Genomic DNA, 13,539 nt, shown 5'->3' with positions numbered 1-13,539 from the left:
CCTGACCTCCCTCCTGTTTCTGGAAGGTCCTCCATTTGGTCCTCCTTTGTGGTGAGGAGCCATGAGGGGGCCCTGGGGGAGGCTGGGGGGCAGCAGGGAGGGCGATCGGCCTCCTCCTTGGCCCTGGCTGCTGGGGGGAGCTCATTCCAGGGACCTTTCCCTTCAGGCCCCCAAAGCAGGGGGCCAGTTTGGGGGAGCGGGTGGCTTCAGCCTTGGGCTCTGGGAGACCAGGGTCCACATCCCCAGCTGGGCCAGGGCAGGGGAAAACCCACTGGGGTCTCTTGGGTGGGTCACACTCTCTCAGCCTCAGGAAGGGGACGAAATCTTGCTCCCCCCTCCTAAAAACGACTGGGAGGCACCCAAACACCCAAGAGGGTCCCAAAGGCAAAGGCACGCCAGAAATTGGGGGTGGGGGGGTTGTGGGGGTGAAAGAATATTTCATGGAAGGGGTCAGGGTCAGGGTTTTTAATTTGGGAGGGCGGGGTCCTCATGTTGGAGGTGGACAATCCCCTCCCCACTCCCCCCTCTTTGGATGCCTGAGGACCTTTCTAAGCCTGGCCAATACTGCTCCCCTTCAGAAGGGTTTCTTGGGTGCCCCCCCCCGGGACTCCCTCCTCTCTGGATGGGGGCCCCTTCCCTTCCTTCTCCCAGAATCCCAGACTGCTAGAGCTGGAAGAGACCTCCAGGGCCCCTGGACAGGAGCTGGCCCTCCAGCCTCTGCTCAGCCCCCTCCCTTGTCCTCCTCCAGCCCCAGAGAAGGGAGAGAGAGGGCTCTTCTTCAGCCTCCTCCTGCTGTTGCTGCTGCCTCTCCGCAGACTAGTGCGGCGTCCTCCTCCGGTCCCTGGCCTTCCAGGGCTCCAGCGCTGGGCAGCAGAGGCCCTTCTCCTCCTCCATCCGTCCCTCCAGAGGCTCCGGCGGTGGCGGTGGCGGTGGCGCAGAGGGGCCGGGCGGCCTGGGTCTCTCTCTCTCTCTCTCCTTCAGGGGTTCAGTTCCAGGGCCCAGACCTGCTGAGGCCATCCAGTCCTGCCCTTAAGCCGCTTCTCTCCTCCGTGGCTCAAGGTGGGGGGCCCATAGGCATCCCCGGGGGGCTGCAGGCCAGGGAAGGGGAGAGGGGCCCGGAGGGGAGGGGGAGGAGGAGGAGGAGAAAAAGAAGGGAGAGAGCGTTAAAACAACAAGAAGAAGAGGAGGAGGAGGGAGAAGAAGAAGAAGGACCCTAGCCCTAGATGTAATAAGCTACAAAGGATGTCCCACCCAGCCACAGAAAGCACCTGGGTTGGTTTATCTGTCTCCTTATGTTCATCCGTAGGCCGCCTTTCTCCCAGAAAGGACCCAAGGCGGAGCACAGAGTTTTAAAAAATAAAAATAAAAAAGAGGGGGAAATCAGGGTTTTACTGGGAGCCACAAGACGCTGCAAAGTCCCTTCGGGGGCAGTAGCCCCCCCCCCCCCCCCCCCCCTTTCTGCAGAAGGAAAGCGGGGTTTGCCCCCAATTTCAGGGGCGAAAGAGGGCTGGTCCTCCCCAGATGGGCTTTCTCATGCTTTATCCTGGCCCGAGAATATTATCATTATTATCATTATAATCTTCTCTCGTTGTTTATAGGCCATGATTTAACAAGAAATATTTTTAATTCCTCCCAGTGTTTATAATATTCAAAGGCCACAATAACAGAGGAAATAATTCTGATTTCTCCCACAGTTTATAACATCCTAAGGCCACGGAAAGAGAGGAAATCATTACAATTCCTCCCAGAGTTTATAATATTCTAAGGCCATGATAAAACAAGATATAATTATAATTTTCTCTCGTTGTTTATAATACTCTAAGCCCAAGATAAAGCAAGAAATAATTCTAATTTATATCATTCTAATTTCTCTCATTGTTTATAATATTCGAAGGCAACGATAACACAAGAAATAATTACAGTTTCTCCAAGTGTTTATGATCTTCTAAGGCCACAATAACAGAGGAAATAATTGTAATTTCTCCCAGTGTTTATTGTATCTAATGTTGTAATATCTAACCACCCTCATTCTCGTTTACTATATGCAGAATAGATCATCTGAATCGGCATAAAAATGATACAAAGACACCGGAGTAACTGAGCACCTTCCAGAGTAAGTAAAACAGTAGTATCTAGTGCAAGCCTCCGATTAAGTAGACTAGAAAAGCTTGGGCTACAAGTCTCTTTCTCTCAGTTTCAAAGGGATCAGAGTGCCTTTTTACATAGTTTCTATGATTCCTATAAATATACCCTGCTATAAGCTATCGTTAGAGCAAACATGGTGTAGTGATTTGAGCACTGGACTCTGGAGAACTGGGTTCGAGTTCCCCTTGGGCAAGTCACACTCTCTCAGCCTCAGAGGACCAACTCCCTCTGGAGAAAGTGGCCAAGACAACCCCATAACAGGTTCACCTTAAGGTCGCCATAAGTCAAAAATGGCTTGAAGGCCCACAACAACAGCAAACTAATAATTACCATAATCTATCATTTGTAATTTTGGTTGCTGTTGCTATTCTTGTTTTGACTATTATTTTTAAGGCCCCTAGAGACAAAATAAATAAAATATCATGACAGGGTGTGTATGTGTTTCGGTTTTTAACTGTGGTATGTTTTGGTATTAAGTTTATACTATTTTATCTAGATGGTTTTGATTTTTAAAAAGTATGATCATGTCTTTTAAAATGTGTTTATCTTGGGATCGCCCTTGGGTCCCTTTCCTGGGAGAAGGGCAGCATAGAAATGAACAGAAGTGAAATAAATCAAATAAGACACATCCCTAAGCTGTATCTTATTTTTTAACTTTGGTAGGTGTTTTAAATCTTAATTTTGTACCATTTTAACTAGGTGATTTTAATTGATTTTTTTTTTAAATGTTGTTGAAGTGTTTTTATTACCTTGTCCCTTCCTGGGAGAAAAGCGGCATTAAAAAAAAGGAAATATAAACAAACAAACAAACAAAAAGCAGTCTGCAGATCTCAGGTGCAGTTTTTGAAACGGCTTCAACTGTGTGAATTTGCTAAACAGAAACCAAAGTATGAAAGAATAAAAACTTTTCCTAAACTTCCAGAAGGAATCGCAAAACGCATCTAAGGACGTTATCAGACTAAGGGAAACTGGAAGTATAATCCAATGGCAATCCTAACGCAACTCGTTTGCTGGGAGAGTTTTGTCACCAATTCCTCCACCCGCTTCAGAGGCTGTAAATAAGGCCCCGGCGGCGGCGGCGGCGTTGCTCCTCCGTTTATGAGTACTTAGGATGAGGAAGGCAATAAATTGCTTTGCAGAGCCTTTCCAAACACCGCCGGCTGGGTTTTGGTAAATACGAGTTACTCTGCCCCTAAATTACGCTCCTGATGAGCCTGGGATTGAATGCCAAGGCCCTGCTGCTGCGCTGATGGAGGAAGCAGGCAGGAAGAAATTAGACAGGGGCCCAGGGAAAAAAACACAAACCTTGCAGAGACAGCCCCCTCTTTTGTTTTTATTTTTATTTTATTATTTTGAACCTTAGGGATTATTTCTAATATTTATTTATTTATTTTAGTTTCTTTTTTAAATTTATTTTGAATAATAATAATTAGTATCATCATCATCATCATCGTTTGTAGAGAGACCTTGCTGCACCTTTGAGGCTGACTGAAAGAAGTTGGTAGCAGGAGCTTTCCTAGGCTTCAGTCTACTTCCGCAGAGGGATTTGGATATAATAATAACGATGATGATGATGATGATGATGATGATGATGATGATGTAGGGAGATCTTGTAGCACCTTTGAGACTCACCCAAAGAAAGAAGTTGGCAGCAGGAGCTTTCCTGGGCTTCAGTCTACTTCCTCAGATGCGTTTTAACTTTGATTATATTCAAAAAATTATATGTTCTTTTTAAGTTTTCTCTCTTTGTCTGTGTTTCCTCATTTGTTAAAGTTGGTGCTGGTTTTGTCTGAATATCATGTTCTGTGCAACTTCATGTATAATTTTTAATAAACTAGCCTATGTTACAAAAAAAACCCCTTAGATTTACTTTTTACTGTTGTTGCTGCTGCTGTATTTATTTTTAATCCAGCTTTTCTTCCAAGATCGGGACCCAAAGCGGCTTGCAGTCTAAAAACACAGGGCAGTTAAAAACGTGCAACACTGACAATTAAAATGGTATTAAACTATTGAACTTTAGGGATTGTTTCTAAGACGTTTTTCTTCCTTTTTCTAGTTTTAGCCTGCCTTCCTGGTTCATTTGGAAACTTAGGCTTTATTTCTAAGAAGTTTCTTTTTTCCTTTTAGTTTTAAAACTGCCTTCCTTGTTTATGTTGAAACTTACGTGTTACTTCTAAGACGTTTCTTACTTTCTTTCCTTAGTTTTAAAACCTTCTTCCCTTCTTCCTTGCCCTCTACAACTTTGAGATATGGTCTCAAAGCGATGGGATAAAACTGGATCCAATTATTATTTTTTAAACCCCCGCTTTATTTGCTTTGAGGTTGACAGGCTCAGCTATGAAGCTGGATCCCACATTGGAAGAAATGGGCCCCAAACCAGCAACAATCTCAGGAGAGGAGTTTCAGATTGGATGGATTTGCTCCCATCGCAAGAAGGCCCTCAAAAGACCCCAGAAATAATCTGGCAGAGGAGCTAATTCCTTCCTTTTAGGACCAGATTAAAAAAACGCTTGGACAAGCAGGAAAAAAGGCAAGGGGTCTCTCACTGGCCTGAATCCTACTATTAAACTACTATCATAGGGCAGGTCCATCAAATTAGTGGGATTTACCTACCTCGAAGGAGGGAGATTCCAAGCTCTTGAGCCCCACTCCCCTCCACCCCCAGTTCCCTCTCTTTGCGCCTCTTCACTTGTGTTTTCATTGCCCCCCAAAAGAGGTGCAGATGAGTTTTTAAGTGTGGGGGGCAAAGGCCACATCTTGAGCTCTTGGGCCACATAGACATCGCAGTCCCAAGGAAGCCCAACCCAGCTTCATCCCGATTAAGATTTAGTTTATCAGCACAGCAACCTGGAGTATCCCCACTGAATTCAATGGGGCTGCCTTCAGAGCAGATGAACTTGGACTTGCTGTGCCACTTCTTTTGAAGGTTGTCTCTAGTCCAAAAACATACTGCGGAAGTAGTTCGGTTTGAGACCTATTTTTACTGCCCTGGCTCAGTGCTAGGGCATTCTGGGAATTGTAATTTGTTGTGGCACTAGAGGTCTCTGACATAGAAGGCTGGTATCTCACAAAACTACCGCTCCCAGAATTCCTCAGCATTGAGCCAAGGCAGTTAAAGCAGTCTCAGACCCTATTATTTCTGCAGTGTGTTTTGGTCCTTTGACTTCCCACCATGAATCTGATTTCTGTAGCACACAAAGAGTTGCCATTCTGGCCTCTGTGTGTGTCTGCGTGTGTATCTCGGTGTTTGTGTTCTGGGTAGAGAATTTTACTAAGGACAGCCAAGAGCTATGGAGACTTATTAACATGGGAGACAGGTAGATTCCCTATATCTATCAACTGTCTTTATCTCGATATTGCTTCTGGATCCTTTTGGTTAGTCTCACTGCATCACTTCCTGGATAAGTCAAGACCTAAGTATATTCACAGCCTTGAGTCTCTATATTGGGAGAAAGGTGGAATAGAAAATCATCGTCCTCCTCCTCCTCCTCCTCCTCCGTGGAGTCAATGGCGCTACTTTAGTTCAAACTAACAATAGGATTTGGGCTTGTAGAAATGTATTGACTCTATTAAAGAGTATCCAATCTTTCTCCTGACATGAGACTGAAAATGCCTTACCAGAAGGTTAAAACAACACAGAGTTAAAACCCTGAGCATAAAACAGTGCAAGCCCAGTTAAAGCAACTAGATACTAAAAAATACATTAAATTTAAAAGAATCGTGTGTGTGTGTGTGTGTACATAGATTAATGGCATCCTTTTAACCGTGGGACTCTATTAGTCCTGATTGGACTGTCTGTGATTAGAGTAGGCCCATTGTATCAATGGGATTTACCTATGTGTCAGTGCACAATACAACAATCGTTAAGTCAAGTTGGGGCTCATGAACAGTATACCACCGCAAAAGATACATAAATCTATGAGGGGGAAATATAGATCTGTGGGTGGGTGTACATAAATTATTTAGGATATCCCTCTGAGTATACACATACACACATATATAATATAAATGTTGTTGTGTGCCTTCAAGCACTTTCCGATTTATGGTGACCCTAAAACAAACCTATCACGGGGTTTTCTCGGCAAGATTTCTTCAGAGGAGGTTTTTGCCTTAGCCCTTCTCTGACGCTGAGAGAGTGTGACTTCTTGCCCAGGGTCACTATTATTTGTAGTCCAAAGCTCAAAACACTATACCATGCTGGCTCTCACAAATGAATACACACACACACACACACACACTTGGTGTTTTATTAAGGCAAATACCTTTTTCCGAATCATTTTCTTAAACTGATTTCAGTTTTAGGATATCTTACTGAGATCCAGGTTTTCATCTGAAAACAGTCACTTTCAGATGCTTTATTTAGCTCTAATGGCATAGAGGCACACAGATCCAATCTGGCCCCAGAAGAGAAGCCCAGCGGCTCCAAAGAGGCCCTTAACCATTGAAAGGGGCTTCTGTGCATGGAGGAGGAGGAGGAGGATTGTGAAACCCAGCACACCACTAAAGGAAGGCAGGTAAGTTTTCAAAGTGTAATTCAGTTTTTAAATTGCACTGTGCTTTTGAGCTGCTTTGAGTCCCTGTGTTGTTGGGGGTTTTTTTGGGGGGGGATGGGATACTAGATGATGATGATGATGATGATGATGATGATGATGATGATGATGATGATGATGATGATGATGATGTAACTTTTCTCCTGTGGATGCTGGGGGACTTCCTTTGGAAATCCGAGGTCTCCCCTCTTTCCACAGTCACCGTCCAAACCCCAAACCACCGGCTCTCCTTCATCCTTTATATCCTGCCTTTTCCTTCCCATGATGGGTCTCAGAACAGTTGACAACTTCTCAAAAACAGTACAAATTAAACACTACATTAAAAAGATCAGCCCCCCCCCCCAAAAAAAACCCCAACCCAAAAACTCGTATAAACATAAAAGTTATTTTAAAAACAAACACTCTGTTACGACCCGGCCATTAAAATTCACATTAAAAACTTTGCAGGAAACCAGCTGTTTTCTGCGCTGCTAGAAAATTATTGTGGAAGCCGAATGCCTACCTATAACGTTACTATTGGCCTAGGCTTGTTTTGTTTTGTTTTATTGTAAGTTTGCCTTTCTCCACAGTAAGGCAAGGCAAGGAATAATGACTAAAAGGGTTTAGTGGGGCGGGGGGGGGACCTCAGTAATTGGTGAGAAGAGGCTGGAAAAAGCACAACCGGCTGCAAAAAGCGGAGTTGGTGCCAGCCAGCCTTGCCCCTTTTTCACAGCATCCCAAACCCTCTGGGTGCCCTTGGGCAAGTCACACTCTCTCAGCCTCTTCAGGGGAAGGCAATGGCAAACCCCCCACCGAACAAATCTTGCCAAGAAAATCCCAGAATAGAGTCTCCATAAATTGGAAAGGACTTGAAGGCACACAAAAACAACATTCGTTTAATAATATAGCCGTCTTAGTCTGTAAAATCAGTACCTAGAGAGACCTTGCAGCGCCTTTGAGACTCACTGAAAGAAATAAACTGGCACCATACACTTTCCTAGACTTCAGGCCCCATACAGACTGCCAAAATAAAGCTTCTTCGGGACACTTTGGAGGTATGCTGTTTAAATGTTGCATGTGTCCTAAGATTCCAGAAGCCACACGAAAGCCACGAAAGCTCCTGCTGCCAACTTGTTTCTTTCAGTGAGTCTCAAAGGTGCAACAAGATCTCTTTATGCACTGATTCATTAAATAAATACATTTTCTAAAACAAGAACAACAACAGTCAACAGAATTCCACCACCATCTCCTTTTTTCTCCTGTCCAATATGTTCATCTTTCAAAACTGGTTGTCCCATCATCATCATCATCATCATCATCATCATCATCATCATCATCATCATCATCATCATCATCATCATCATCATCGTTATTACTACTACTACTACTACTCTTGGCCCCCTTGATGCTTCTTAAGTCCCTCCTGAGCTCTGGGGGCCCTTTTTGGCTGCTGAGGGGATGGATCCAAGTTCACTCTCTGTCTCCAGAAGGGAAGCCAAGGGCAGAGGAATTGGGTCATTCATTATCTTGTGGTTCCAGAAAAGCCCAGGACAAGCAGCCCTTCCTTTCTATCAGCCAGGCATGTTTATACATAGAGGCGCACCCTTCACTCAAAGGGGTTAATCTGAGCTAAAAACAAAAAGGACTATTTTGGAAAACAAAGGAGCGATCTCGCTCCAGTTCCTTGCCAAGAAAAGCCAGCCCTCCATTTCCTCCTCTCTCCACTCCGTTCTTGGTCGCATCAACCACATCTGGGCCCTTTCAGGCTGCCCCGCTTTCATTCAGTTTTAACTGCCATGGCAACACCCCATGGGATCCTGGGACTGGCACTTTAAGGAGAGATACTTAGAAATCTTAGCCAGAGAGAGAGAGAGTGCTTTCCTGAAAAGTACAAATCCCATGATCCAAAGGGCTGCTGCAGCGATGGCAGTGAAAATGCTACAACTGTGTCGTGTGAAAGGCTTCACCCCAACACCAGCGTTATTTCAGGGCCCCAAAGGAGCCTCCTCCGCAGGGCAGGAAGGCAGATGGTTCTAACTGGCCCGAAGCTCACTGAGGTTTGGGTTTGGGGGGCTCGTTCCAAGGGCTGCTGCTGTTGCTGTGTGCCTTCAAGTCTTTTCCGACTTATGGAGACCCTAAGGAGGAGACCCTCTCATGGTGAACCTATCATGGGGTTTTCTTGGCAGGTTTCTTCAGAGGGGGGTTTGCCATTGCCATCCTCTGAGGCTGAAAGAGTGTGACTTCTTGCCCAAGGGTCACCCAGTGGATTTGCAGGTAGTGCTCCAGTACACCCCCAAAACCAAACCCAGGCCATGCTTCCAAAATGCACTGCCATTTGGGGACAACAAGGCTCCCCTTCCTCTTCCTGAGGTTGCTCTTTGGAGCTCCTGGAGAGATCTGGAGATACATTGGTAAATGAGAGATCAAAGAATGAATTAAGTGGGTAAATAAGAGATCAGGGGGTGAATTCAATCGGGGTCTAACTAGGGCTGGGGTGAAGTTGGATTAAACAGAGAATGGAGGGGAAGCGCAAGGGAGGTTTGGATACCAGATCCAAGGGGATGGGGTCCTTTGGTCTGGAAAAAGGGGCCCAAGAAGTTTTGCTGCCTGAGACGAGGCATGAGTCCAGATACCTAACGCCAGTCCCGAACGCGGGGGGGGGGGGATCCTGGAAGGAAGCAGTAAATAGGCATTGGCCTTCTGCTGCCCTCCTTCTGCCACCCTCAGCCTCTCTTTTGCCCATCGGCTGGATCCTTTGCCTCCTTCCTGCTCAGATCCCCCACTTTTACGGACCCCTGAAAGGGACCCTCCAAGGGCCCAAGGACGGCCTCTCAGGAAAGGCCCTTTCACCAGGAGGAGGAAACCCCTGCACCCCACAGGAAGGGAAAGGGCCCCAAGGCTCCAGTTCCCCTCTGACCTGGGAAGCTCATCAGGGTCAGCCCTGGATTGGACTTTTGGGTGGGAGACCGCAAACCAAGACATTCTGATGAAAGAACTGGCAAAAAACACTTCTTCAATGTTCCTTCCCTGAGAAACCCCTAGGAAATCCATGGCCACAAGTTCAGAGGCGGTATGAGATGGGGCTCCCCCCCCAGCCATCCTCCACTCCATGCCTTCCAAGGGACTGGGATTGCAACTCCCATCATCCCAGCTAAAGAGTGATGGGAGTCCTGCTTGAGCGACCTTGCCTCCGAATCCCACGAATTTGCCTTGTGGAGTTGCCCCTGAATGGCTCCATTGTGCAGCCGTAGCACTAGGGTTCCACTTTAATTGCCAGTCCTGGGATCTGTAGTTTGGTAAGGCACGAGAGCTCTCTGGCTGGGAATTCTAAATACCTCCCTGCCTCCAAATTTCACGTCCCAGGCTTCCAGGACCTGGACGTTAAAGTGGAATCTGTCTTTTCTATGTAATGGTCCTAAAGGGCCTCGGAGAAGGTTCCCTGGAATCCAAAGGAATCCAGACGCTTCAAAGGCTTCAGTAGAGAGAGGGGTCAAAGCCAGAACTTGGCTGCCGGGAGTGGGCCAGGCCTTCTTGGACTGCAAGGCAGCCCTGCGGGACACACAAATCCCTCTTTCATACAATTCACGCTGACCTCAAACTTCAGAGTCCAGCAGGAGGAACCTCATTGCTTCCAGCCGGTTATAATATATATCGTTTTCCTGCCCTCCCGCCTGATCGCCCCAAAATAGTCTTAAACTAGTGCAACTCTCTCATTTTAACATCCATCTCGAGCCACAATTCAGGTAGAAAGGATGTACTTCTGGTGGTCCCTTGGCCCCGATCCAATTTACATTTGGTGGGGAGTGGGGGCATCTGTCTCCAGTGGGCAATGGCATCCTCTAGAGCCCGATTCCTGTTGGTGGTCCCAGTTGAAATAAACTCTTTGAATCAATTATTAAACTAATCGTTGGGAAATCCCACTGATTTTAACAGGGCTATTCTAATTGGGACACAAATAGAACTGAGGCCTGAAACATTAAGCCACCACCTAAGGATATTGATGCCAAAGAAATCTCAATGACTGCCCTGTTAAAGTATTTCAATAAAAATATCTACATTTCTATCTATCTATCTACATCTATCTATCTATTTATGTAAATGCATGTTACTGATTCCAAAAAGTTAGAGGCAACCCTAGTTTTGTGCAAGAAGTTGGATCGAGATTTAGTCAGAAGCATCTTTCCTCTAACCTAGATTTAATTGTTTTATTATGGTTGTGTGTATTTTAGACAACCATGTGTATCCCTCAGGTGAGGAAGCCCACCATTCTGTGTTTTCGTTTACCACTACTTCAGTCCAGACACGTTAAAGCAAAACAGAGAGTTTGTGACCCAGATGGGAAAAGACCAACTTAAAGGAATAAAGTGAGGAGTGAAAGGAATAAAATGATTCTGCTAAGCACACTGGCCTTCGGATAAGCAACAGTCTGTTGCAAATAGGGACAGTGGAAAAGGAAAATATGAAAGAAACAAAAATAGTAACAGGAGGATCTGGGACATGTAGGTGTCTGTAAAAGGTTTTCCTTTTGTTCCTAAGCAAGAAGAATCCCATACAAATGATCCCTGACCAAGATAACTGTTTTGTTTGTTTTCAAAGGAGCAGTGGCCAAGGATGCTCTGGCTTCCCAGGCAGGAGCGGGGCTCACTGGGAGGTGGGCTGAAGCCTTGAGCCCTACTGATACTTGGGGAAGACACCCATTGGGTTCAATGGGACTTCACCTGAAAGCCATGCCTAACCCAAGTCCCATTGATCCCAATGAGATTGTATTACCTATGCCTATGTTCAGCCTCACAATTACAGCACAACAATCCCACTCTCACTCCAATGGCTCCATCCTGGGGAATCCTAGGATTTGAGATATCCTGAAAGCAAAACACCAGATCCCATCTGGTCTTGGAAACTAAAAGCGGTGTAAGCCTTGGTACTGTAAGCTGTATTTAAGACTGCCAAAGAAATCCCTATGAAATTAATGGGGCTGCCATAAGTTGGCAAGGGACTGGAAGGCAGAGAGAGAGAGAGAGGGGGAGGGGGGGAGGAGTCTGGCGTCAATGCATGCTCCAGATTCCGAAGGATGCAGCCGTCATAGCCACCTAAAATGGAGTCACAGTGCTCTTGTTGTGTTGTTTGAAAGGGTTGTGTGGCTCTTGAGGAGCAGCCCTTGTTGAATCCCAGGGGAGTGCCACTCCCTGCTATTGATCTTACTGGGCAGAACCTCTCACCATTAAGAAGGTAAACCCTTTTGGAAGTGGACTCCATCCAAAGTAATGCATTAGAGTGAAGAGGGCAATTGGTTTCCTGACCAACAGCATCTCAGTGGCTGGTGTTTTCTTTTGTCTTTTGAGAATTTTTTTAAAATCAAATTGAATCAAATTTTCCTAGCCCAGATTTCCCCCAGGCTCATGCCCGTCACTCGTGAATGTCAAGAAGCACACAGCTTGCTGTGGCACATGGGCTTATTCCTCACTCTGGCACTCACAATTACAAACATGACAAACTATATATTGTCACAACATCCAGCTTTTGCTGTCTATTCCTAGACCCTAGAAGGTGCACTTCTAGCCCTTAGTTTTCACAGAGATGGTCAATCTATGTTGGAGTATTCAGAGTGAACACTAAAACCCTTTGCTACAAACACACACACACACACACACACATCTAAGCTCCGCTCCGCTCCGGACCCACAACAAACTCCAACTCTCAGAATTCCATAGCCTTGAGCCAAAAAAAAGAGTTAAAGCGGTGCCAAACCGGGTTATTTCTCCAATGTAGATGCGGCTGAAACAAAACGGCTATGGAATTCTGGGCGCTCTGTCAGAGAAGGCTAAATATCTCACAAAGCTACCATCCGCAGCATTCCGTTGTAGCGTGGGGCCACGGCGGTTGAAGTGGTGTCAACCTGGATTATTTCTGCAGTGCGGACACAGCCCCAAGATCTGTATCTGTCGGCTTTATTCCCAGGGAAGCGCATTAAGTAGCCCTTCGCAGAGGTTTTGCCACTCTCCTGATATACCTCTACACCTGAGCAGGAGGTCTTCCCCGGAGATCCCGGGGAGTCCGGGCGTCCTCCTTTCCCAGGACACGTCCTCCATTTCACCCTTCTCTCCAGGAGGAATGGGGAATACGTCCTCCCTTCCCAGCAGGACTGTCTATGGCATTTCTAGGAGGGCGTTGAGCTGCTCTTTGGTCACGTCCTACACTTTTCGGGAATTATTGTTCTGCGATTTTTGATCTTAGATATTAATGATATTTTATTAACTTTCTCTTCCTGTTTTTAGAGTGTACGCTCAGTAGGCGGGCTTTGATCTTTATTTTGGCTGCTAAGCTTGTACAGTGCAGTGCAAATGTACGGTGCGCTATAAATAAAATTTAATAATAATAATAATACATTGAGGTATCTTGTAGGGACTCACTGAAAGAAAGAAGTTGGCAGCAGGAGCTTTGGTAGGCGTCAGTCTACTTCGTCAGATGCATACAGTATAGCTATAGATGATGCATCTATCTATCTATTTATATGGATGCATATAGCTATAGATGCTACAACAAACGTCAGTCTCCTTCCTCAGATGCATATAGAATTTATAGCTATATGCATCTACCTATCTACATGCGTCATATACAATAATTAGCATCTATAATAGTCTATAATCTATAATAATAATAAACATATAGCATCTATAGCTATATGCATCTCTCTCTCTCTCTCTACACACACACAGGCGCGCGCGCATTATATATTCCCTAGATTGGAGTCTAGGGAAGCTCCTGCTGTCAACTTTTTCATTTCTGTGAGTCTCAAAGGTGCTACAAGATCCCTCTACATTATTATTATTATTATTATTATTATTATTATTATTATTATTATTAT

General features: G+C 45.5%; 1 protein-coding gene across 1 annotated transcript in view; it reads right to left on the bottom strand.

The window, feature by feature from the left end:
- Positions 1-977: 977 nt before the first annotated feature.
- Positions 978-13,539, bottom strand: part of HAND1 (heart and neural crest derivatives expressed 1) — a 13,396-nt gene continuing 834 nt past the window's right edge. The window contains exons 2-3 of the mRNA XM_042447501.1: positions 12,122-12,139; positions 978-1,053 (exon numbers count right to left, since the gene is read on the bottom strand). Of these exons, the coding sequence (XP_042303435.1) occupies positions 978-1,053; positions 12,122-12,139 (94 nt within the window). The remainder of the gene's footprint in view (positions 1,054-12,121; positions 12,140-13,539) is intronic.

The sequence above is a fragment of the Sceloporus undulatus genome, chromosome 2, assembly GCF_019175285.1.
Source record: "Sceloporus undulatus isolate JIND9_A2432 ecotype Alabama chromosome 2, SceUnd_v1.1, whole genome shotgun sequence".
Taxonomy (NCBI): Eukaryota; Metazoa; Chordata; class Lepidosauria; order Squamata; family Phrynosomatidae; genus Sceloporus; species Sceloporus undulatus.
This window is presented reverse-complemented; position numbering and strand designations above follow the sequence as displayed.